The 25,805-nt window shown below is 46.0% G+C and overlaps 1 protein-coding gene across 1 annotated transcript in view; it reads left to right on the top strand.

Annotated features, from left to right (window-relative positions):
• The window catches only part of LOC309546041 (cullin-4A), a 132,370-nt gene extending 106,957 nt beyond the window's left edge, over positions 1-25,413 (top strand). The window contains exons 15-17 of the mRNA XM_082245520.1: positions 358-530; positions 632-784; positions 24,259-25,413. Of these exons, the coding sequence (XP_082101646.1) occupies positions 358-530; positions 632-784; positions 24,259-24,354 (422 nt within the window). The 3' untranslated portion in view covers positions 24,355-25,413. The remainder of the gene's footprint in view (positions 1-357; positions 531-631; positions 785-24,258) is intronic.
• Positions 25,414-25,805: the final 392 nt, after the last annotated feature.

Below are 25,805 nucleotides of genomic sequence, written 5' to 3'. Positions count from 1 at the left end.
TAAAAGTGACCCAGCAGGCCGCTCGGGCCACTTTTATGAGAAAGTCCGGTGCCCGCCTGAGGGGGAAAATAATACCCGGGTTATGACATCTAGCTCCAGCCACAACCCTGGTATTAAACGTCAAAGTAATGACGTATTTTCCCAGTTAAGCAGTTGGCAAGTGATTAATAGGTTAATTCTTAGTGGAGATGGCCTGCTAATATTTTAATTGTGTGCTTATTACAGAGGAGAGCAAACTGAGATGGATTCACTGATGTGTGGCAAAGCCAGGGTACTAAATAAAACACGAAGGGTGGAAGATAAAGTCAAGTTATCCTTAAAACAAAGACTAATATTTTCATTGTGTGCTCTGTACAGAGGATAGCGAGCTCAGACGGACTCTGCAGTCACTGGCATGTGGGAAAGCCAGGGTACTAAATAAATTACCGAAGGGTAAGGATGTGGAGGATGGAGACAAGTTTATCTTTAAAACAGACTTTAAGCACAAGTTATATCGGATTAAAATCAACCAGATCCAAATGAAGGAAACGGTGAGCATTATTGTGTGTGTTTTGACTCATTCAGAGTAAGAAATGTTAATGGAATACATTTTATGCAGCAGTGAATGTAACTTGAGGTGTTTTTTCCCTAGGTGGAAGAACAGGTTAATACGACGGAAAGAGTTTTCCAGGACAGACAGTACCAGATCGATGCAGCTATTGTACGCATTATGAAGATGAGGAAAACTCTTGCACACAATCTTCTTGTGTCTGAGCTTTTTAATCAGCTAAAATTCCCTGTAAAGGTAAATTTGGCTTTGTCTATTTTTTTTTAGTACGGATCTTTTCACATGCATTGTTCTTTTAAATTGCCTATGCCACCAGTATTTGCTTTCTTTTTCTCTGTGCTTCCTGGAGGTGGCTCCTGTACTGCAAGCTGCTCCCAAGTCATGAGTTATTACTACTTCACTTCATAATGATTCACAGGCCTAGCTGTCTGCTTTTGTGTAAAAGCTTCACAGGGCTACTAAACTTAGTTATTGTTATAATCTAGTTTTTGTTTTTAAAGCTGGTTTCCAGACACATGTTTTGCAGACCACAATCTACCCTCTGTTCCACCACATCAACACCATTTTACTGTTTTGACTACCTCCTAGGGCAGTGATGGGCAATCTTAGCAACCCAGATGTTGTGGAACTACATTTCCCATGATGCTCAACCACACAGCATAGTGCATGAGCATCATGGGAAATGTAGTTCCAAAACATCTGCGGTGCCAAGGTTCGCCATCACTGTCCTAGGGCGTTGCTTGTGAAAGGTCAGTCATGACTCACCAGCTGAAAATATTATAGTGTGGCTATCGGTAGAAAGGATCTGCAAGAAGGCTCCGCATCACATTCCATTCCCTAAGGCTGGGTTCATAATTGTGCGAATTGTATGCGGGTTTCACCGCATTCAATTCGCATGACATGCGAGTGCCCGGTTCGCGTTGAAGCCAGTTCACATAGGTTCGGGGCGGCTGTGGTTTACAATCCAAAAGGGTACTGTGCCCTTGGGTTGGCTTGGGTCCAGTTCAGGTGTGAATTCAGGCAAAAATTTTGACCTTACTTGCACTTAAACCTGTAAACAGGGATGCACCGGACCCCATGCTGGAACCCGTGGCCACACATATGTGAACCCAGCCTCATACTGTTGTGTAGAGTCAATAGGGGAGTGGGCAGAACTGGGTAAAACTGCACTTAAATCAGGCAGTTCTGGCATGATTACATCAGTTTTGTCTTGATCCTGATTGACAAATAAAGCCGGCCATAGATGGTTTAAATCTCGGCCGCTTCAGCAGGGACGGGCTAAAATTCAAACTATGTATGGGCAGGCTGAATTGATCGACCTGGTACAACCATCCTTTCAGATTTTACATGCAAATTTTGCTAGCGGCTAGCAGTAATCACTGTGTAATCACTGTCTTACCTATTCGGAAGCCGCTCCAGTCACATGAACGGGGGTCAGCGCCAGCTTCAGTGTAGAGGAGGAACTGCCAACAATGGTTGCCCCATTGTAAGCCTATGGGTGACGTCTTCACCCAGGGTCTGCAAGCGTTGTCGCTGCTTTATCCTCTACGCTGAAGCTGGCGCTGACCCCCATTCATGTGACTGGAGCGGCTTCCGAATAGGTAAGTATAGGCATCTTTTCTCTATCGTTCATCGACAGATGCAGCTCCATATCTTCTTTAGACCATTGGTTATGGTCCTCCAATCAGGAATAGGACACTAGGCAGGAAAAAGCTTTACCACGCCTATGGGGGCTGTCCTTGCAGGCATAACCCCACACACTCTGCTACAGCATCTAGCTTATTTCTGCCTAGTTTATGGATAGGACCTAGTTCTGTCCATAACCCCACACACTCTGCTACAGCATCTAGCTTTTTTCTGCCTAGTTTATGGATAGGACCTAGTTCCCTGCTGGGACTTAGGGAAATTTGTTATTTTGTGATTTTTTTTTTTATTTTTTTTTCACTAGTTAGTGTTCCTGGAGAATTACAAGCAACAGCTGGCTGTGGTTTCGGACTGGATATTCTAGATCCTAGATCCTTATGGTCTCCCAGCCTGGCCAACGAGCGAGAGTAGGTTATAGTCCAGAACTAGGCCTCGCCACGACAGAGCCCCGATGGATGGGGACGATCCTGCGAGTGGACAATTCTCGCTGGGACACGATTGACCTGGAAATGCCCTAAGTCGCAGCGTACCTCCCAGGTGGCAGCACCCCCACCCCAGGTGGGAGGTGGTCTGTGCGGAGTGGCGCCCACCTGGTCCTGTGGTATGTATTATTGTCCCTCGAATCCTCTGGCGGTCTCGGGGTGGACGTGGGCCCCCTCCCTGGAATAGTCAGACTCCTTGGGCTCCCTCGGTTCCCCTGGCCTCTGGGATACTAGGCCTACCCCTTCCAAGTCTTTTCTCCTACCCATAGCAAGTCCTACCTCTGGGGGGGCGGAAATATTGCGGCTGCTTTTTTCTTCGGGTGCTGGCCATGTCCTGGTTGGATCCCTTCCTAGGGACCCTCTGATGCCTCTTGTCTGGGACCCCCTCGGGGGGGGGGGGGGTTCGGGAGACCGCATGGCTTTTGGAGATTCTGAGGCAGATTTGCCACCGCAGACGCTCCCCACCCTGAGGGGTCGATGTCTTCACATTCTGATGGTGAAGAGGATCTGTCCTCGTCCGCCGCCACGCAGGAACGCGCATTGGTGGAAACACTTATAGTTTAAGTGCAGAAAACTTTAAAATTGGCAAATGAATCTATAGCGTCGGGTTCGCAGTTGTCTTTTGGCTCCCGCAAATCCCGAAAATCGTGCAAGGTGTTCCCTTGTCAGGAACTTTTTGACGATATTGTCAATAAACAATGGCGGCGCATCAAGCACATGCTAGTGGTGCCTATGCACTTTAAACACTGTTATCCTTTTGCAGATACAGTTTCCACTAGGTGGACCGTGCCACCTAAGGTGGATCACCCGGTTTCCAGGCTGAATAAGTCTACTGTGGTTCCGGTGGAAGAATCCCCAACCTTTGCGGGCCCTGTGGATAGGCGAGTGGAGTCTCTGTCCTACCATCTGCACGTGCTTGCGGGTTACATTTTGAAACCAATATTTGTGAATGTCATGGTGTCAGACGGTTACTGAATGGGTGAAGTTACTAAGAGGTAACTTGGAAGCTGAGCAGCTTGCCCCAGCGGTGGTTGAACTAATGGACCAGATGGCTCAAGCCCTGGTGTTCATGTGTGATGCGTCCCTGAATACGGCTCCCCTAGTGGCCAGAGTGTCAGGAGTGGGGATTGCGATTAGTAGACTCATGCGGACAGGCTTCCAAAAAGACTTTGACAGATCTTCCCTATTTGGGGAGAGGTTGTTTGGATCCTCTCTGGACGAGTTGATCAAGGGCCTTACGGGGGGAAGTGTACTCTTCTTCCTCAGTCTTCTAAGGGCAAGGCGCCACATCATAGACGGGTGCCTTCCTTCACTGCTCATAAGCAGCTATTTCGTACCTCTGGGTCGCAAGAAAAAGGGAAGCCATTCAGGTCTTCTGGGAATCCCAAGAATCCATAGTCAGGGAAATCAAGGACCGGCCAGTCTTGATCTGCGGACAAATCCTCGTCTGCATGAAGGGGTGCCCTCACTGCTTCTGGGGTGGGGGGACGTTTTCGCTTTTTTCCAGAACCTTGGACTTCCATGATTCAGGACAAATAGGTTCACAAACTGATCTGATCAGGGTACAAGATCGAATTCCTGTCTCGTCCATCGGACAGATTCTTCCCGTCCAACCTGCGCCTCTCTCCAGACCGGTTAAGGGATCTACGCTAGGCGGTACAAGATCTGCTTTCGCAAAGAGTGATTGTACCAGTTCCCTCTCGGAAAGCTTTTAAGGTTTTTATTCAAACCTGTTTACTGTGCCCAGAAAAGACGGCAAAGTGCGTCCAATTCTGTATCTCAAGGCTCTGAACCGCCTCGTGGGGGTACAAAGGTTTTGCATGGAATCCATTCGAACGGTAGTGGCGTCACTTCACCAGGGAGACTTTTTGGCCTCCATAGATATCAATGACACATATATTTACACATCCCCATCTACGCGGAACACCAGCGGTTTCTAGACTATGCCATAGCAGAAGAACATTATCAATTTGTGGTATTACCCTTTGGTCTCGCCTCCGCTCCCAGGGTATTAACAAAATTACTGGCCCAGGTGTTGGCATTGTTGCACCAACGGGGGATTGCGGTACTGGGATATCTGGACAATCTCCTATTGAGAGCAGACTCTCATTCAACCCTGATGGGCAACATGACGATCACTGTCAGCTCCCTGCAGGAATTGGGGTGGACTATCAGTTTCAAGAAATCCACCCTGATACCTTCCTTGAAACTTACTATTCTGTGCCTGACTCTGGATTCAGCCTTGGTGAGGGTCTCCCTTCCCCCGGACAAGCTGCAGAAGTTGCAGGGGGCGACCCGGTCGTTGTTGGCAAACAATCTGTCCTCTCTGCAAACTTGTATGCAAGCCTTGGGTCTGATGGTATCCGTCTTCGAGGCGGTTCCGTTTGTTCAGCCCAATACCAGACCTTTGCAAAGAGAGATTCTAGTCAAATGGAACAAGGATCCAAAGTCTACAGACACTGATTCGGTTGAGCCACAACACAAGATCTGCTCTGTTATGGTGGCTTCACTCTCCAGCACTATGCCAGGGCAAGTCCTTCCTCCTGTTATTTTGGACGGTGGTAACCACGGACGCCAGTCTGTCAGGCTGGAGTGGGGTACTGGGGAAATTATGTGCCTAGGGAACCTGGACAGTAGAAGACTCCAAACGAACGATGAATGTTTTGGAGCTCAGAGAAATAAAGCTTTGTCTGAGCCACTGGACGACTCGTCTGCAAGATTGTCCGGTTTGGATTCAATCGGACAATGCCACGGCTGTGGCTTACATCAATAACCAGGGGGGCACCAAGAGTGTCTTGGCGGCCAGCTAGGTGGCCGAAATTTTGGCTTGGGTGGAACAGTTTTTCTTAGCCCTCTCTGCTGTGCATATCCCAGGTGTGGAGAACTGGCAAGCGAATTACCTGAGTTGTCAGGTGTTTGATCAAGGGGAGTGGTCCCTACACCCGGAGGTGTTTCATCTCCTGTGTGTCAGGTGGGGGACACCCGAGGTTTGATCTGTTTGCTTCTCTTCTCAAAAAGAAGGTGCAGAGGTTCGTAGCCAGATCTCGAGATCCTCTGGCCGATGCCACAGATGCGCTGGTGGCTCCTTGGGGTCAGTATCGGCTGATTTATGCCTTTCCTCCGCTGAAACTTCTTCCGAGGCTTCTACGCGGAATAGAGGTGGAAGGGATTCTGATCATTCTGGTGGCTCCAGACTGGCCTCGCAGGTCTTGGTATGCAGACCTAGTAAGTTTGGTCGCCGATGCTCCTTGGAGACTTCTTCTCAGGGAAGATCTGCTATCTCAAGGTCCGATCTTCCATCCTGCTTTACAGTCGCTGGCTTTAACAGCATGGCTGTTGAAAGCCAGGTGTTGAGGGATAGAGGTCTTTTGGACTCTGTGATTCCTACACTCTTGAAGGCTAGAAAGTCGACCTCCAGGAAGATATATCATTGTACGTGGAAATTGTACATTTCATGGTGCTAATCGCTGAAGGTGCACCCTCGCTTGTTTTCGGTTGCCAGGGTTTTGCCCTTCTTGCAGAAAGGGGTTGAACATCGGTTGGCTTTGGGCACTATCAAAGGCCAAGTGTCGGCATTGGCGATTATATCTTCAATGCCCATTAGCTACGCATGCCTTGATTAGTACCTTCATTCAGGGAGTGCGCCATATGGCTCCTCCGAGGCGGTCCCTGCTACTTCCGTGGGATCTAAATCTGGTATTATCTGTTCTTCAAAAGCCTCCTTTTGAGAGCATTCGGGAGATGACTCTTCTTTCATTGTCTCGGAAGGTTGCCTTTTTGGTGGCTATCACTTCTGCCCGCAGAGTGTCTGAATTGGCAGGGTTGTCCTACCGTTCACCTTATCTGGTGGTCCACAGAGATAAAGTGGTACTCCGCCCAAATCAATCTTTTCTCCCTAAGGTGGTTTCTGATTTTCATTTAAATTAAGACTTTATGCTGCCTTCACTCTGTCCCAAGCCAAAGCATCCTAAGGAAATTGCCTTACATTCTTTGTATGTGGTTCAGGCGATCAGGGTTTACCTGGCGGCTACTGAGTCTGTCAGAAAATCTGATGCTATTTTTGTCCTTACTGAGGGACCTCGTAAGGGATTGGCTGCGTCTGCTGCGACCATTTCCAGGTGGATCAGGCAGATGGTTGTTCAGGCTTATTTGCTGAAGGGTCAAGTTCCTCCTTTCCCAGTGAGGGCGCATTCTACTAGAGTGCTGAGTGCCTCTTGAGCTTTTCGCCATCAGGCGTCAGTGATGTAAGTTTGCAAAGCCGCAACTTGGTCGTCTGTGCGTACGTTCATGAAATTCTACAAAGTTGATGTGTTTGCATCTTCGGATGCCTCCTTTGGCCGCAATCTTTTTGTTCTCTTTGAGGGTGTATGTTTTGCTAGGTGAGCTCTAGTTGTCCCTGGTTGAGCTCCATTTTACCTAGTTGGCTACATTTAGCCTTTGGGGAGTTACGTTCTTCTTTGCGTTGTCTTCCCACCCCTCATGAATATACTGCTTTGGGACATCCCAATGGTTTAAAGAAGAAATGGAGCTGTGTCTGTCGATTGAACGATAGAGAAAACTGGATTTTTGTAAGAAATTACCGTGTAATCCTTTTCTCTGAAGTTCATTGACAGACGCAGCACCCGCCCCTCTGCTTTTGTGTGTGTGTTTTTTTTTTTTTTTTTTGTCTTCTAAACACTGCTTGCAGCTAAATTAGTTGCTGTAGCAGAGTGTGTGGGGTTATGCCAGCAGGGACAGCCCCCATAGCCGTGATAAAGCTTTTTCCTGCTTAGCGTCCTATTCCTGATTGGAGGAGCATAACCAATGGTCTAACGAAGATATGGAGCTGCGTCTGTCAATGAACGATAGAGAAAAGATGCCTATACTTACCTATTCAGAAGCCGCTCCAGTCAAAAACTTAATAGAAAAGGATTTTACGGCAAGTACAAAAATCCAGTTTTCTTCTGCAGGGTAGATAGAAGATAGATGGAAGAAAGATAGTAGATAGAAGAAAGAAGATATTAGAATGGTGGTGGAAGTATATTTAGCATTAGTTAATAAAGCAGTAGTAACCCACTGGTTGTTGTTTTTTTTTTTTTTTTCTAACCTGAATGGTAAAGTCATAATGGCATTCTGGCACATTATACTTACCTGAAAACTAAGCCTTCCAGCGCCAAGCTGTCACCGCTGCAGGTGCTTCCATCTTCACCCGGTCTTTCTTCTGGGTCCGCAGATTCTGGCTGTGTGACTCGCCAAAAGCGCGATGATGTCACTCCTCCGCATGCGTGCAGGAGCTGCCGTTTATGGCACAGGACTGGGAAGGAACTGTGCATGCCCTAGTGATGTAACCCACTGCATGTACAGTAAATATCTCCTAAATGGTGCACGTTTTGGAAGTATTTACAGTACCTATAGGTAAGCCATATTATGGGCTTGCTTATAGGTAAACGTCAGATTAGGACAATTGAGACAAAGAGGTTTCCCCCCCATGAGTCAGATGTCAAGCCAGGACTGCCAGATTTTTGAAAACTTCTTTGGGCAGGCCCACCCCTTGTAAATCGGTTTAAATTTAGGCATATCAGCATTCGCTATAAGGTAGAACTGTTGTATTGATGGCGAAGAAGCATTTTTCCAGTTCAGTAAGATGATTTTATGTGCATAAAATAAAAGCAAATAATTCAAAAAATGTTCAAGGTAGAACGTCATTTAGAATGCCTAAAAGTCCAACTTCCGGAGTTCGAGGTACTGGAACACAGAGTAGTTTCAAAAAAGGAAGATAGGTCATGTCACTAGGTGGAGAGAAGTGGACAAACCCAGGTCATATGGAGAAGGTGAGCACCCCCAAGTCCACAATTGGGACAGGCAGCAATGGACCCAAACCCGATACAAGCCAACCTAGCTGGGGCATAGTGATGATGGATAAACTTAAACTGTATGAGCCGATCAGCCAGACTAATAATATCTTGAAAACAAACCTTAGTGGCTTCATCCCAACCTTCCTCCAGAAGCCTAGGCACCAATGCAAGCCATTTATGTTGAGAGACCTGGAAGGGATTGGCCCTGGACAATTGAAGGCTGTTCTACATAGTGGTAACTAACTTGGTAATATTGTGATCAGACGTTAGTGCCTCTGCCTTAGTTAGAATTTGACTGGAATTCCACTTTAATTAAGTTTCTTGGCTCTTTTTAGCTGAAATGGCAGGTAAAACAAAAAAGAAAAGATGTACAATAAGTTTACATATTGCATATATACAGGTTTGTGCAAGTATGGGAAAGTTTACACGAATACTCTTAGAAACATTACATTTTTTTAAAGAACTAACATTTTTGTTTTAAATACAACATTCTTTAAAATAATAGGAACTTACTGTTTGTAACAATAAAACAATAATGCTAGATTCACAGATGAACATAGCAAATTTAGGTGATTCTATGGCTTTCTTGTGCATTTTAGGAGCAGTGTGCATTACAGAAGCGTCTTCAGGGCAGGATCGCGCATTTTTGGTCCCATGGACCTTTATTATGGGAGAGCCTGGAAAACAAGTTTTTGCGCATTTTTTTTTTCACTCCCTTTGAAGTCACAAATGCCCAAATCTGCCGGACAAGTGCCTGTGCACTCACTATTGAAAAAAATAGGATTTCTCTTACGTCCTCCGACAGTCGCCGCCTCTTCATATTCGTCACATATGGGGTATTAGACTTTGCTCCGAAGGAGTAGCTAGGCAACAGAATATGTTAACATTAAAGCTTTTAACATATCCCACCCTCAAGGGGTGGTCCCCTCAGTCAATACCCTCCTACTTCCTGCAACCATATCTCAGTTTCAATGTCTAGCTTGTCAGGAGTGGCTGGCTCTCTCTGTGCTGGGGCTTTGTGCCCCAGACTCTTTCTTCTTTTTTGATTTTTTGTTTGAGTTTTCTCTCTACCTTTACTTAGCTGTTCTTTTTGTCAGCGTTAGTTAGTTCTTCGGATGAAGAGGATCATGCGGGCTGGGTCTCGGGCTGATCCCCCTGGTCGCAGGTCGTGGGTCAGTGGCTTCCCAGCCTGCCATCGAGCGTTCAGCCAGGTAACGCTCCTGGCACAGTGAACGACCCATCCCTGTTCGGTGCAGGGATGATTGGTGAGGTGGCTACCTCACTGGACGCTGTGCGGTTTCTGAACCCCCATTCTGTGCGTCTTGTATGCGACTCTCCCTGCCTCATGTGCAGCGGCTTGTTCGCCTGTGCGGGTCCCCCACACCATTGTGAGGTAAGTGTATCTATGTGGGGACCTGTCTGTCTGGGGGGGTGTCAGTCTGGGACTGTGTAACCTTCCTCTGTTCACACTGTTTGTCTCCCTATCACTCGGCTGCATGCTGTGGGCTGCAAGGGGGGGGGGGGGAGCTGTGTGACACTGTGTGTGTCAGCCTTGTCAGTGTGAGAAGCTGTGTGCTGTGGGGCATGTTTTTGGGCATGTTTGGGCACTATACAGCGATCGCTGCGGCGATCTGACATGTTTTTTTATAATGACATGTGTGCATTACTGTACTGTGGAGCGTCGGTTTCGGCGCCAAACGGCGCCATTTTGCCTACACTCGCTCCGGCCGCATGTTCTACATGCATGGCGGCCATTTTCTTGTAGCCTCCCATAGGCTTTCATAGAGCGCCCTGGCAGCATCACTTCCTCTTCTCCAGGAACACCGATCGAGGCAGCAGCAGCGGCGAGGGTCTCCTCAGGTTATATCCTTCCTATCCATTGCCTGTGTCAGTTTTATTGTCCCTGTGGGGGTCTCATTGTGCTTGTGTGTGGTGCGGTGGGCTGCGCTCGCCGCGCTTGTTAAAGGGGCAGTTAACCCTTTATTATCCGGCATTTGTAATAGGGGCAATGGATTCTCAGGAGGGCAAATTTCCTACCGCCTTGGTGGAAAGCCAGGGGACCGCTGTTTCCCCCCCAGGGGGGGATTTAGCCACTATTGTGGCTGGCCTTGCTGCTCAGGTGCAGATGCTGGTGGCTGCTCAATCTACTAAAAGACCCAGAGTTTCTCTTTCCTCTGATTCTGAGGGTGAAGGTGATGGGGCTGTTATGGCGGGGGCCTCCTTATCGGGGTCCCGCTCCTCCCTGGATCTAGTGGGGTCCGAGGTGGAGGCTGAAGTTGAAGGGGTTGATAATTCTCCCCCTGGCTCGCCTGAAGAGCTTGCAATCATGGATGAATTGATTGCTTCCATAAAACAAACGCTGCGTTTGCAGGATGAAGTGTGTCCCCCCGCTGCCTTGGCGGCTTATGGGATGCAGAGGAAACGCAGGACGCGGCAGGTTTTTCCCTGCAATGATGATTTTCAGCGCGCTGTTAAGGAACAATGGCGCAATCTGCGCAAACCTTTTGCTGTACCAAGTAGGTTCAAGCTGCGTTATCCTTTCTCGCCTTCCACTGATGAAAGGTGGTGTGTACCACCCCCAGTGGATCACGCAATTGCGGTTTTAAACAAATCCACTGCGATTCCTGCAGAGGATTCCCCTGTGTTCCGTGATGCCACGGATAGGAGATTGGAGTCTCTTGCCCGTCATACTTATTCTGTTACGGGTTCTATGCTTAAGGCTCTGTTTGCCTCTCTCATGGCGGCCCAGGCGGTCGCAAGTTGGACGCAGATGCTTAGGCGTGTCCTAGTGGCCGATTCGGCCTCGCCGGCGACCCTGGATATGGTGGATCAAATCCACCAGGGTGTCATGTATCTGTGTGATGCGGACTTGGACCTAGTCCCGTTGGCTGCACGTGTGCACAGCGTGGCGGTGTTGTCTCGCCGCCTGGTTTGGTTGAAATGTTGGTCGGTGGACCAGTCTTCACGTAAGACCTTAGCCAATCTGCCTTATAATGGGTCTCGCCTTTTTGGGGAGTCCTTGGATGTGTTAATTAAGGGGATCACCGGAGGTAAGAGCACTCTCTTGCCCCATTTCCCCAAGGCTAAGGGGGCTTCTGGGAAGAAGCATGCTAATTTTCGGCCCCCTCAGGGGTCCTTTCGTGCCTTTCGGTCGCACTACAAGGGCAAACCGTTCAAAGGTCAAGGCTCTCAGAAGAAGCCCTGGTCTGGAAAACAGAAGTCCGGTCAATCCGGATCCGCAGCCCATAACAGTGCGGCCTGAAGGGGCGCCCTCACCCAGTTTTGGGGTGGGGGGACGCTTGCTCGGTTTTCTTCAGCCCTGGTTGGCCCGCGTGCGGGACAGATGGGTTCAGGAGATCGTTCGATCTGGTTACAAGATCGAGTTTCTCTCTCGGCCGGAGAGCAGATTTTTTCCCTCAAATCTTCAACTGTCTCCAGAGCGTTTACGGGACCTGCACCTGGCGGTGCGGGACCTGCGGGCTCAGGGAGTGGTAGTTCCGGTGCCTCATCGGGACAGATTTCGGGGGTTTTATTCCAATCTGTTCACCGTGCCCAGAAAGGAGGGCAAGGTTTGTCCAATTCTGGACTTGAAGGCTCTGAACCGCTCTGTGCGGGTTCGCAAGTTCCGCATGGAATCCCTGCGGTCGGTGGTGGCTGCCCTGGTTCCGGGGGAATTCATGGCCTCCATCGATTTGAAGGATGCGTATCTTCACATCCCCATTTTCGAGGGTCACCAGAGGTACCTTCGATTTGCCATTGCGGAGGATCACTACCAGTTCGTGGCGTTGCCCTTTGGTCTCGCCTCGGCTCCGCGGGTCTTCACCAAGGTGCTTGCACCGGTTCTGGCATTATTGAGGGCCCAGGGCATTTCTGTCCTGGGGTATCTGGACGACATTCTGGTTCGGTCTGCGACCAGCCAGGGTCTGGAGAAGGACCTGTCTGTCACGATGCAAACTCTGCAGGAGTTTGGTTGGACGATAAATTTTCCAAAGTCGACACTGAGTCCGTCGGTTCGTCTTCCCTACCTGGGAATGATTCTGGACTCGGTGCAGGCGAAGGTCTTCCTACCGGAAGGCAAACTCAGAACTCTTCAGGAGGAAGTCAGGTCCCTCAGGGACGTTCCGCACTCGTCTCTGCGGACGTGCATGAGATGTCTGGGATTGATGGTCTCGGCCTTCGAGGCGATTCCCTTCGCCCAGTTTCACACGCGGGGTCTCCAAGCGGAGATCCTGTCCATGTGGGACGGGCGACCTCAATCTCTGGATCTTCAAATCTCGTTGAGTCATCGCACCAGAAGAGACCTTCTGTGGTGGCTCCAGTCCCCGATGGTGTCCGGGGGCAAGTCGTTTCGTCCTATCTCGTGGACGGTGATCACCACGGATGCCAGCCTGTCGGGCTGGGGTGGTGTTCTGTCCGCCCAGGGAACTTGGTCGGAGGGGGAGTCTTCCCTTCCGATCAACATTCTGGAATTGCGTGCGATAAATCTGTCTTCATCGCTGGACGGACCGGCTGCAGGGCTGCCCGGTTCGGGTGCAGACGGACAATGCCACGGCGGTGGCCTACATCAACCACCAAGGGGGCACCAGGAGTGCCCGAGCGGCTCGAGAAGTGGCCGACATTCTGTCTTGGGCCGAGACTCATGTCCCGGCGATAACGGCGGTTCACATTCCGGGGGTGGAGAACTGGCAGGCGGACTATCTTAGTCGCCAGACCCTGGATCAGGGGGAATGGTCTCTCCACCCGGCTGTCTTCCAGTTGTTGTGCGCGAAGTGGGGTCTTCCAGATGTGGACCTGTTCGCGTCTCGTCTCAACAACAAGGTGAGAAGGTTCGTGGCAAGGACGCGCGACCCTCGGGCAGACGCGTCGGACGCGTTAGTGGCCCCGTGGCATCAGTACAAGCTGATGTACGCGTTTCCACCGATTCAGTTGCTGTCCAGGTTCCTTCGCAGGTTACACTCGGAACGCAGCACGGTGATTCTTGTGGCACCGGACTGGCCTCGCCGGTCCTGGTACGCAGACCTCGTGAATCTGGCGGTCGACGCCCCGTGGCGTCTGCCTCTTCGAGACGATCTCCTGTCTCAAGGACCGATATATCATCCTGCTTTACAGTCGCTGGCTTTGACGGCCTGGCTGTTGAGACCGAGGTCCTGAAGGAGAAGGGTCTCTCCCCGACTTTGATCAACGCGAGGAAGTCTTCCTCGGGGAAGGTTTATTACCGTACTTGGAAGGCCTATTTTGCGTGGTGTGAGTCCAGGGGGTTTTCACCCCGCACGTACTCGGTTTCCCGAGTGCTGTCCTTCCTTCAAACGGGTGTCGATCAGCGTTTGGCGCTGGCTACGATAAAGGGTCAGGTGTCTGCGCTGGCCGTTCTGTTTCAACGTCCCGTGGCTTCCAACTCCTTGGTTGGCACTTTTGTTCAGGGGGTGCGGCATCTGGTTCCTCCTAGGAGGGATCCTCTGCCCCCTTGGGACTTGAATCTCGTTCTATCTGTGTTACAACGTGCTCCTTTTGAACAGATCAGGGAGATCTCGTTGTCTACGTTGTCCAAAAAGGTCGCCTTTTTGGTTGCGATCACTTCGGCTCGCAGAGTGTCGGAGCTGGCGGCTTTGTCCTGCAAGTCTCCGTATCTGGTTGTTCATTTGGATAAGGTGGTCTTGCGACCTAATCCTTCTTTTCTTCCGAAGCGAGTTTCGGAATTCCATCTTAATGAGGATATTGTCTTGCCTTCGCTGTGCGCGAAGCCTAAACATCCAAAGGAGGTGAGATTACATTCTTTGGATGTTGTTCAGACGATAAGGGTTTACCTTAAATCGACTGAGTCTTTTCGAAAGATGGACTCCTTGTTTGTTCTTCCAGAGGGTCCTCAGAAGGGCATGGCGGCGTCGACCTCTACCATCGCCAAATGGATCAGGCAGACCATTGAACAGGCCTATGCCTTGCAGGGGAAGGTTCCCCCTGTGCCTGTGAAGGCGCACTCGACTAGATCTCTGAGTACGTCTTGGGCCTGTCGTCATGGGGCTTCTGTAGCCCAGGTGTGTAAGGCGGCGACTTGGTCGACCGTGCACACTTTCACGAAATTCTACAAAGTAGATGTTCAGGCATCGGCGGATGCTTCCTTTGGCCGCAAGGTTCTTAGTGCGGCAATTCCCTAGGGTCCCTTGTTGGGGACCTCTGGCTGTTGGGATAAGTTTTTTATCCCCTGGTTATTTGTCTTTTCCTGGGTTGTTGCTCCTGTTGAGCAATTATTTTTCCTGTAGCCCAGCTGGTTTCCTTCCTTTGGTAAGGTTCCTTTCTTTGATGTGGAGACTGCGTTGCCTTTCAGCGCGGATGCGTTTCCCACCCCTCATGTTTGCACTGCTTTGGGACGTCCCCATATGTGACGAATATGAAGAGGCGGCGACTGTCGGAGGACGTAAGAGAAAACTGAATTTTTGTAAAATCTTACCTGTAAAATTCCTTTCTCTGAGTCCTCCGACAGTCGCCGCCCCCGCCCCTCTTTTGGGGTTTGGTTGTATACTCTACTGCTATTCCACTGAAACTGAGATATGGTTGCAGGAAGTAGGAGGGTATTGACTGAGGGGACCACCCCTTGAGGGTGGGATATGTTAAAAGCTTTAATGTTAACATATTCTGTTGCCTAGCTACTCCTTCGGAGCAAAGTCTAATACCCCATATGTGACGAATATGAAGAGGCGGCGACTGTCGGAGGACTCAGAGAAAGGAATTTTACAGGTAAGATTTTACAAAAATTCCGTTTTTTTAATGTTGAGCGTTTGGTAGCTCAGGTGTGACTAGGGGCTCAGAACCTGTCAGAACGTGTCTAGTGCAAGGTTAAAACATGTCATTGCAAAACAAAAATTTAGTCTCGGTAATCCTGGTAATCTATACAGATTGCTCTGTTTCTTAGGTAGGTTTTATTTCTCCTATAGCTAATTGCCAGTGCTAGGCAGTAAGGGTTGTGTAATGTGTTGAGCAACAGCCAGCATCTTGTTTCTTCTCACTAAGGACTTGTGAAGTTGTTCTTTCACCCCCCCCCCATCCTCCACCACCACCACATCACAGGAAGTAGCAGCTTATCTACTGCATTTCACTATTATGTGAACATTTACTGTATAATCTTTCTATATGATCATAGTGTTTAGAAGAATGGGAGCAGCTAAATGCTAAAGTGTATGTGAAACCAAAAACTTTTTGTTCTTGTTAGGGATAGAGAGGTCGATTCACTAGACGTTACTGCACGCCAAATGGGTATCGTGTTATTAATTTGCATAAATTATCACATGCCGTAAATAAAATCGAATTCGTAAAAAATAAAAACAATTTTATGGTAAATAACAGACAGAAAAAAAATTAGTCGCAAAAAATCCTGCACTAAGCTGTTAAGTCCAATTAACAAACGGAACAGGAACTAAAAAAGTGCGATATTTAACACCACCCTTTTGGTGATATAACCAGTGTGGTACTTCCTGTTGGAGTGAGTGGGATTTGAAAGAGACAGAGTGCTTAACAGCATAACAGCTATGGAGCTTTTTGGATGCAATCTTTTCAGTAACAATCCTGGAGGCAATTTACAGCACACAGTGTTTTTGTAGCATATCTATTCATGTAAAATGTATTTTGGTTGCATAATTATTAACCACTTGGGCTCCGGAATGTTTTACTCCCTTCTTGACCAGGTATTTTTTTTTTCCTATTTAGCACTGCGCTACCTTTACTTTTCTGACACATGTTTACAAGTTAAATTTTTTTTTTTTTGTTGCTAGAAAATTACTTAGAACCCCCAAACATTTTTTTTTTTGTTTAGCAAAGACTCTGGAGAATAAAATGTCACATGGTATTTGTGCAGCGGTCTTTCAAATGTATTTTTTTTTAGAAAAAATACACTTCACTTAAAAAAAAAAAAAAACGAAACAGTAGTTAGCCCAATTTTTTTGTATATTGTGAAAGATGATGTCACGCAGAGTAAATGAATAACTAACATGTTACTGTTTAAAATTGCACACACTTGTGGAATGGCGACAAACTACGGTACCTAAAAAATCTCCTTAGGTGACACTTTAAAACATTTTTAACAGTTACTAGTTTAGTGTTACAGAGGAGGTATTTTGCTAGAATCATTGCTCTTGCTCTGACAATCACAGCGATACCTCACATGTGTGATTTGAACACAGTTTACATTTGCGGGCACGACTTACGTATGCGTTTTCATTGGTGCGCAAGCACATGGAGACAGGGGCGCTTTAAAAATGTTGTTGTTTTTTCCCTATTTATTTTATTTTTTTCACTGTCCACATTTTTTTTTTTTTTTTAAAAAGGATCACTTTTTATTTATTTATTGCTGTCACAAGGAATGTAAACATCCCTTGTGACAGTAATAGGAAGTGACAAGTATTCTTTATGGAGGGATCTGGGGCTGAGCCGCACCGGTTATTATCACAAGAAAGCCGACCACCAGCTCTAAAAAACGGTATCGGGGTGATGCCTCTAACTACAGGCATCACTCCGGTACAACCACTTCTTGAAGCCGATGTACAGGTACGTCAGTTTGCGGGAAGTGGTTAATTGGTAATTGTGCGGTCATGCAACGCTGAACCCAAGCTAAATTTTATAGCTTTTTTTATTCAAAGAGAGACTTCTTTTGGTGGTATTTGATCACCACTTGATTTTTTTTTTTTTGTGATATAAACTAAAAAAAAAACAATTTTTACTTTCTGCTACAAAACATATCCAATAAAAAAAATGTAAAAATCAAATTTCTTTATACATTTTTGACAAAATGCATTCTGATACATGTCTTTGATTAAAAAAAAAAAAATCCCAGTATGTGTATATTGATTGGTTTGCATGAAAATGATAGCACCTTCAAAGTATGTTTATATATACTGCAATTTTTTTAAAATTTATTATTACTAATAGCGGTGATCAGCAACTTTTGTAATGGGACTGAGATAGTGTGGCGGGCAATCTAAAACTAAATCACTAATTGCCACTGACATCACCAGTGACACTAATACAATAATCAGTGCTAATATTATACACTGTAACTGTACTAATGACACTGGCTGGTAAGGGGTAACATCTAGGGCAATCAAGGGGTTAAATGTCTGCCTAACAATTTGTAATGTGTGATGCTTTTTAATACAGATCTCTTTGCAGAGATAAGAAATCAAGAGATGGTTCCCTCTGTACAGAGCCCTGTGTTGATTGTCAACACAGGGCTCTGGACTGTGTCTGCACACAGCTGGCCAGCAGGTCCCAAGGAGGGAGGGGGAGAGGGAGCGCTCATGTGTGCGCCCTAAACCCACAAGCAAGCAGCTACGTACTGGCCGCCCCTCCACAGTACATTTCAGGCGGGCGGTCCACAAGTGGTTAATGCGAAATGTACACTACCGTTAAAAAGTTTGGGTCACTTTAAAATGTCCTTATTTTTTAAAGAAAAGCACTGTGTTTTTTCAATGAAGATAACATTAAATTTATCAGAAACAAAGTCTAGTTACTGTGGTAAATGACTATTCTAGCTGGAAATGGCTGATTTTTAAAGTAATATCTACGTAGGTGTACAGAGGCTCATTTCCAGCAACGATCACTTCTGTGTTCTAATGGTACCTTGCATTAGCTAATCGTGTTAAAAGGCTAATTGATGATTACAAAACCCTTGTGCAGTTATGTTAGCACAGCTGAAAACTGTTGTGCTGATTAGAAAAGCTATAAAACTGGTCTCTTACTTTGAGCTAGTTGAGTATCTGGAGCATCAGCAATTGTGGGTTTGATTATACTCTCAAAATGGCCAGAAAAAGAACTTTCTTCTGAAACTCGACAGTCTATTCTTGTTCTGAGAAATGAAGGCTATTCCATGCAAAAAATTGCCAAGACATTGAAGATTTTGTACAATGGTGTGTACTACTCCCTTCAGAGAACAGCACAAATTGTGCACCTGGGAGGCCCTGCTGCACAACTAAGCAAGAGGACAAGTACATTAGAGTCTCTAGTTTTAGAAATAGACGCCTCACAGGTCCCCAACTGGCAGCTTCATTAAATGGTACCCGCAAAACGCCAGTCAACGTCCACAGTGAAGAGGCGACTCCGGGATGCTGACCTTCTAGGCAGAGTGGCAAAGAAAAAGTCCTATCTGAGACTGGCCAATAAAAGGAAAAGATTAAGATGGGCAAAAGGAACACAGACATTGGACAGAGGAAGATTGGGAAAAAGTGTTATGAACAGACAAATCTAAGTTTGAGGTGTTTGGATCACACAGAAAAACATTTGTGATAACAGTGAACAGATTCTGGAGGAGTGCCTGATTCCATCTGTCAAGCATGGTGGAGGTAATGTGATGGTCTGGGGCTGCTTTGGTGCTGGTAAAGTGGGAGCCAGTTTCTTCCTACAACAAGACAATGACCCAAAGCACGCCTCCAAACTATGCAAGATCTATTTAGGGAAGAAGCAGTCAGCTGGTATTCTGTCTGTAATGGAGTGGCCAGCGCAGTCACCAGATCCCAACCCTATTGAGCTGTTGTGGGAGCAGCTTGACCGTATTGTACGTAAGAAGTGGCCATCAAGCCAATCCAACTTGTGGGAGGTGCTTCAGCAAGCGTGAGGTGAAATTTCTTCATATTACCTCAACAAATTGACAGCTAGAATGCCAAAGGTCTGAAAGGCTGTAATTGCTGCAAATGGAGAATTCTTTGATGAAAGCAAAGTTTGAAGGACAAAATTATTATTTCAAACAAAAATAATTATTTCTAACCTTGGCAATGTCTTTACTATATTTTCTATTCATTTTACAACTCATTTGATGAATAGAAGTATGAGTTTTTATAGAAAACATGAAATTGTCTGGGTGACCCCAAACTTTTGAACGGTAGTGTATGTTCCTTGCTAAAGAACGTTATTTTTATTAGGTTCTTATTGCCAAAGTTCCACTATTAGGTTAGTGTTGCACAAAATTATTTTCTATCTCCTATTTTTTAACAAACTGACTAGCAGTTGCATCTGACATTGGTGGAAAATCATTGGAGATCAGTTTTTTTAACCTCTTCATGCCCGCGCTATAGCCGAAAGACGGCTACAGCACGGGCCTAAATTGCCAGGAGGGCGTCCATTTACATCCTTCCGTGCATGGTCTGCCTGCGCGCTCCCTGCTAGGCGTGCACGGCTCGCTCTGTGATTAGTGAGACTCGGCTGATCACAGGTCTCGGCCCCTTACCACGTGATCAGCTGACAGCCAATGATAGCTGATCACGTGATGTAAACAGAGCCGGTTATCGGCTTTTTTTTTTCCCCCTCAGGCTGACAGCATGAGGAGAAAAAAAAGCTGATCACTGGCTGCTGTCAGAAGGACATTGGTCCTGAAGAGGGAGAGCAACTGCCGCCTCATCTGTGCCCACCAGTCCCACCTATCGGCACCCATCAGTGCCCACCAATCAGTGCCTCATCAGTGCTGCCTATCAGTGTCACCTACCAGTGCCCATGAGTGCCACCTATCAGTGCTCTTCAGTGCCACCTATCAGTGCCTACCAGTGCTGCCTTATCAGTGTCTCCTATCAGTGCTGCCTCCTCAGCGCACATCAATGAAGGTGAAAGATTACCTGTTTACAAAAGGTTATAATTTAGCACCCTACAGGTAGGTGCTAGGTAAATGTATAGTGGACCTTGTCTGACTAACAGCAGGGCTGTGATTTATTTAGTTAGGGTGTCAGGGCTTCCAGATGTGCCTGCTGAGGGGAGAAGTATCCCCACTGGCTCCTGTGAGAGGCTTCTCATAGGGCATTGTGGGAAGCCCAATCAGGGGGACACATCCAAGCTTGTAACTACCCCAGAAGGCAGATTATGCTGCAAAGGATTCTGGGAGTGGATATAAGTTTGGGGGAGGTGCGTGACCCGGTGTCTTTGGCGGGAGCAGAGTCCCAGGAGGGAGAGAACGGCTGTCTCTCCTCCTGTCTGAGGAAGTGGATGTCTCGGGGTGTCGCCTGAGAATCCAGAGAGAGAGAGAGCTGAGTTGAGCTGAGGGGATCCGTTGTGCCGAGAACCACCGGAGAGCGAGAGGGGTCCAGTCCCAGGAAAGCCTACACAGGTCGTGAGTACCGAGAATTGCCCCTGGGGGTCTGCCTGAAGTGTTAGAGGAGACCACTCCAGAGGAGGTTCTGGGATCCAGTGCCAGCTAGCTGAAAAGGGGGTACCTAGGTTGAGGACCCTGAAGTAGTAAAGGGGGTACATAATCAGTGGACCCTGAAGAGCTTAAAGTGTAAAGGGGGCGCCTGCGGTTTGGGCCCTGAATTGTACAGAGTACCAGTTGAGAGTTGCAGCTATACAGTTATTCACAGCAAGCTACCTCCAGCCAGTGCCAGGCTGGAGAGGGTGGTCAGAGACTTTGCATTGTAGCAGTGTCAGTAGTTTTTTGCTCCACAGTCCTGAGTCTTCTGGATCTAGATTCAGCACTTTTGTCAAGTTACAGTGTGTTCTAAGCGTCAGTGAGCGCAGACTAGCATTGGCTGGTATCAAGGCAGCATTAACAGACATTTTCCGGATAAAGTTCCAAACTGTATCTAGTTAAGCCTAAAGGAGTATCCCACTCATTCCCCTCTCCCATCCCCTTTAACTACAATAAAACCACAAACAAAGATGCCGGAGTTGTCAATGTCTCAGTTCTCACACCCAGGATAGCGGCTCACATGGGCTGGAGAGGTAACCGAAACGAAAACAAATTTTTTTTTTCAACATTTTCTGTCATTTTTTTGTTCAGCAAAAAATAAATACCACCTAAAGAAAGCTCTTTGTGTGAAAAAAAATGATAAAAATGTAATTTGGGTACAGTGTTGGATGACTGCGCAATTGTCATTCAAAGTGCAGCAGTACTAAAAGCTGAAAATTGGCCTGGGCAGGAACGGGGTTTAGGTGCCTAATAGGCAAGTGGCTAAAAGGGTTGTAAACCCCATAAGAAAACAAAAAGCATCACATACTAGCTCATTATGAAAAGCTTACCTTTTTAGAATAAAGCCCTTCCAGCGGCGCCCGCTCACCGCTGAGACGGCTGACATCTTCCCAGGTGTTTCTTCTGGGCTCGGCTCTGGGTGATATCACTCAGGCACATGCGCGCAGGAGCCGCCGTTTACAGCACGGCTCTGAAGGTCTGGCAAAGTAAGCTGGACTCAAGTTATGGTGCAGAAAATGTGTGAGGCAGGCTCCTCTGCAGGGATCGGGACTGGTAGGTCAAGCACAAATAAACCATGGGGTAGTCATCATGGATGAGGAGCATAAGCCTGATGTCAAATGCAGTAACTATGAGGAGCATGAGGATGTCGAAAGCAGGGGGGGGGGCTAAAACTGCAATCACAAGGCCTAGTAGGATCAGGGGGCTGTAAGTGTACAGCCTACCCAGTTCACCTGATTCCTCACACCTTAGACCTGACTACATGTAACATGGTGAATGTGTCCCTCCTGCACAGACTTCATACTAAGGGATAGAAACATCATCATGAATCCAGCAAGAAAGAAAATATTGTAAATTCCTGCCATTTTTGCTGTATAGGTTTATGTTTAAATTCTCTTCTGGCTAATATCAATATTCATATGGAGTAATAAGATCAAGTCCATATGTTATACATTGTAGGATATACAGTGGGTACGGAAAGTATTCAGACCCCCTTAAATTTTTCACTCTTTGTTATATTGCAGCCATTTGCTAAAATCATTTAGGTTCATTCTTCTTCCTCATGAATGTACACATAGCACCCCATACTGACAGAAAAACACAGAATTGTTGACATTGTTGCAGATTTATTAAAAAAGAAAAACTAAAATATCACATGGTCCTAAGTATTCAGACCCTTTGCTCAGTATTTAGTAGAAGCCCCCTTTTGATCTAATACAGCCAGGAGTCTTTTTGGGAAAGATGCAACAAGTCTTTCACACCTGGATTTGGGGATCCTCTGCCATTCCTCCTTGCAGATCCTCTCCAGTTCTGTCAGGTTGGATGGTAAACGTTGGTGGACAGCCATTTTTAGGTCTCTCCAGAGATGCTCAATTGGGTTTAAGTCAGGGCTCTGGCTGGGCCATTCAAGAACAGTCACGGAGTTGTTGTGAAGCCACTCCTTCGTTATTTTAGCTGTGTGCTTAGGGTCATTGTCTTGTTGGAAGGTAAACCTTCGGCCCAGTCTGAGGTCCAGAGCACTCTGGAGAAGGTTTTTTGTCCAGGATATCCCTGTACTTGGCCGCATTCATCTTTCCCTCGATTGCAACCAGTCGTCCTGTCCCTGCAGCTGAAAAACACCCCCACAGCATGATGCTGCCACCACCATGCTTCACTGTTGGGACTGTATTGGACAGGTGATGAGCAGTGCCTGGTTTTCTCCACACATACCGCTTAGAATTAAGGCCAAAAAGTTCTATTTTGGTCTCATCAGACCAGAGAATCTTATTTCTCACTATCTTGGAGTACTTCAGGTGTTTTTTAGCAAACTCCATGCGGGCTTTCATGTGTCTTACACTGAGGAGAGGCTTCGGTCGGGCCACTCTGCCATAAAGCCCCGACTGGTGGACGGCTGCAGTGATGGTTGACTTTCTACAACTTTCTCCCATCTCCTGACTGCATCTCTGGAGCTCAGCCACAGTGATCTTTGGGTTCTTCTTTACCTCTCTCACCAAGGCTCTTCTCCCCCGATAGCTCAGTTTGGCCGGACGGCCAGCTCTAGGAAGGGTTCTGGTCGTCCCAAACGTCTTCCATTTGAGGATTATGGAGGCCACTGTGCTCTTAGGAACCTTAAGTGCAGCAGAAATCTTTTTGTAAGCTTGGCCAGATCTGTGCCTTGCCACAATTCTGTCTCTAAGCTCTTCAGGCAGTTCCTTTGACCTCATGATTCTCATTTGCTCTGACATGCATTGTGATCTGGAAGGTCTTTTATATAGACAGGTGTGTGGCTTTCCTAATCAAGTCCAATCAGTATAATCAAACACAGCTGGACTCAAATGAAGGTGTAGAACCATCTCAAGGATGATCAGAAGAAATGGAAAGCACCTGAGTTAAATATATGAGTGTCACAGCAAAGGGTCTGAATACTTAGGACCATGTGATATTTCAGTTTTTCTTTTTTAATAAATCTGCAACAATGTCAACAATTCTGTGTTTTTCTGTCAGTATGGGGTGCTATGTGTACATTCATGAGGAAGAAGAATGAACTTAAATGATTTTAGCAAATGGCTGCAATATAACAAAGAGTGAAAAATTTAAGGGGGTCTGAATACTTTCCGTACCCACTGTAGATATAGATATATAATGTGTGTGTATGCATATATATATATATATATATATATATATATATATATATATGTATGTGTGTGTGTGTATGTGTATATATATATATATATATATATATATATATAGTGTATGTGTGTGTGTGTATGTGTATATATGTATATATATATATATATGTGTGTGTGTGTATATCTTGTCCAACCATGCCCATTAAATGATGATCATGCTCTGCCTACAGTGACTTTCTGGATACACAGAAATAAAGGTGTCCCTAAAAACCTTTTTGAAATGTAAATGTTGGCAACAATGCAGGAAGATGTGGAAAGGGATAACCAGCAGACAGGCAACACTCATAGCATGAAAGGAGATTTTTCAAATAGCCTTATACTGAATTTACAAAAATAACTATTATTTGTTTTGTTATTACAATGCTGATGTTCTAAAATTAAAGTGTATGCTGTGATCGTAGATCTCCTTTAATTCTGAACGGTTTTCTTTCAGCCCGGAGACCTAAAGAAAAGGATCGAGTCCCTAATAGACAGAGACTACATGGAAAGGGACAAACAAGACTCCAAGCATTACCATTACCTTGCATAAGGAGCATGCCGAGGGCTTTTAGAGTGCAATAAATAGATACATAATCAGCATTCATCTACTGTATTGTTTAATGTTAAAGCAGTTGTTTTGAGATCTCCTCATTATTAAGCCTTCGTAATGTCAATCTAGTGTTTTTTGATTGTTTTGAATGTTAAAAGAATATTTTATCAGTTAATTTGACATACATGTAACATTATTTCTTTCTGTTTCTCTCATCTGCAGTGACATGTTTCAATTTTAATTTCTTTGATTCTTGCATTGTTTTGGCTTATATTGTATATAACCACTGCATCAGTTGATAGGCCCTTAATGCTGCAATGTTTATTACTAGCTGAAAGAATGCAGGTTAACCTATCCTATATCCCTACTTGGTATAAACCAGCTATTACCATCTCTCCTATAACCTATCTGCTTAACTGCCTGTTGCATTGCAGAATACAGAAGAACCACAATGTGTTCTAACGCAGTTCGTATTTGAAGGAAGCATTTTACTTGATGCCAAACATTATACTCTGTGGCATGTAGAAAAAGCTTCCATTTGCCAATTCGATTCTAAAATGTCCAGCCTCCTTTTTTTTTTTTTTTTTTTTTTTTTTTAAAAGTCACATAAAGATGACAGAAGCAGAATCTCCATGCTGGCACAGGGGATGCATTGCCATTTCTGATGTCACAGCATTGCAAATGTATTCCTAGTTGAGGAGTTTATGAACACAGCAGTGTTTGTTAAGCTATGTTCTCTGTGGGTGATTAATTAAGGTCACTCCTACTTTCTACACTAGAGCATTCTGGGAGATCATTACAAGTCTTTTTACACTGCACATTACACGTAGTGAACATTATTGCTGCCTTGAGGTTAATTGACCTTAATTAATCATCACTAACAGTGCACTTTGTCAGATTGTTTAAAGGAAAGCTTTCTAATAAATAAGTTGTTGTGGCTATTTTCTAAAAAGCTTTCAAAATGCAATTTATTTAGGGCAAAAGATGTTTGAATGAGGACATTTGTACAATGTTAAAAAGTGAGTTTTGCATTTGCTAATAAAAGCTGTTTAAAGCATACACGACTTTATATTTTAATATAAATAAAGAAAATGGGTTCATTATTTACTGTGTATTTAACTGGATAAATCTGCTGTATCCTTTATTCTGGATGGAGATTTCTATGCTGGAAAAGGGAAGTGAGTGTTTATATCTAACTTATTACTGCCATATATCAATGCCTTATTCACGCTGCAATCTCCTAAACTGTCAGGATATGCTGACATTTAAAGCCCAATTCAGGCAAAAATGAAATTTAAATAAGGCATTGTTCATTAATCACCTTACTCCCCAATGTTGATTCCAAACACCTCTTCCTAAGCCATCCTGCAGCATATTTATTCAAAGTAATGATTTCCTCTAATTTTGCTACCTTTGGGACTGGGCATTTGTTTCCCTGCTCATTCTCTTCT

The sequence above is a fragment of the Pelophylax lessonae genome, assembly GCF_965119305.1.
Source record: "Pelophylax lessonae genome assembly, chromosome: 2".
Taxonomy (NCBI): domain Eukaryota; kingdom Metazoa; phylum Chordata; class Amphibia; order Anura; family Ranidae; genus Pelophylax; species Pelophylax lessonae.
The sequence above is the reverse complement of the archived record's forward strand: the minus strand, read 5'-3'. Positions and strand labels throughout refer to the sequence as shown.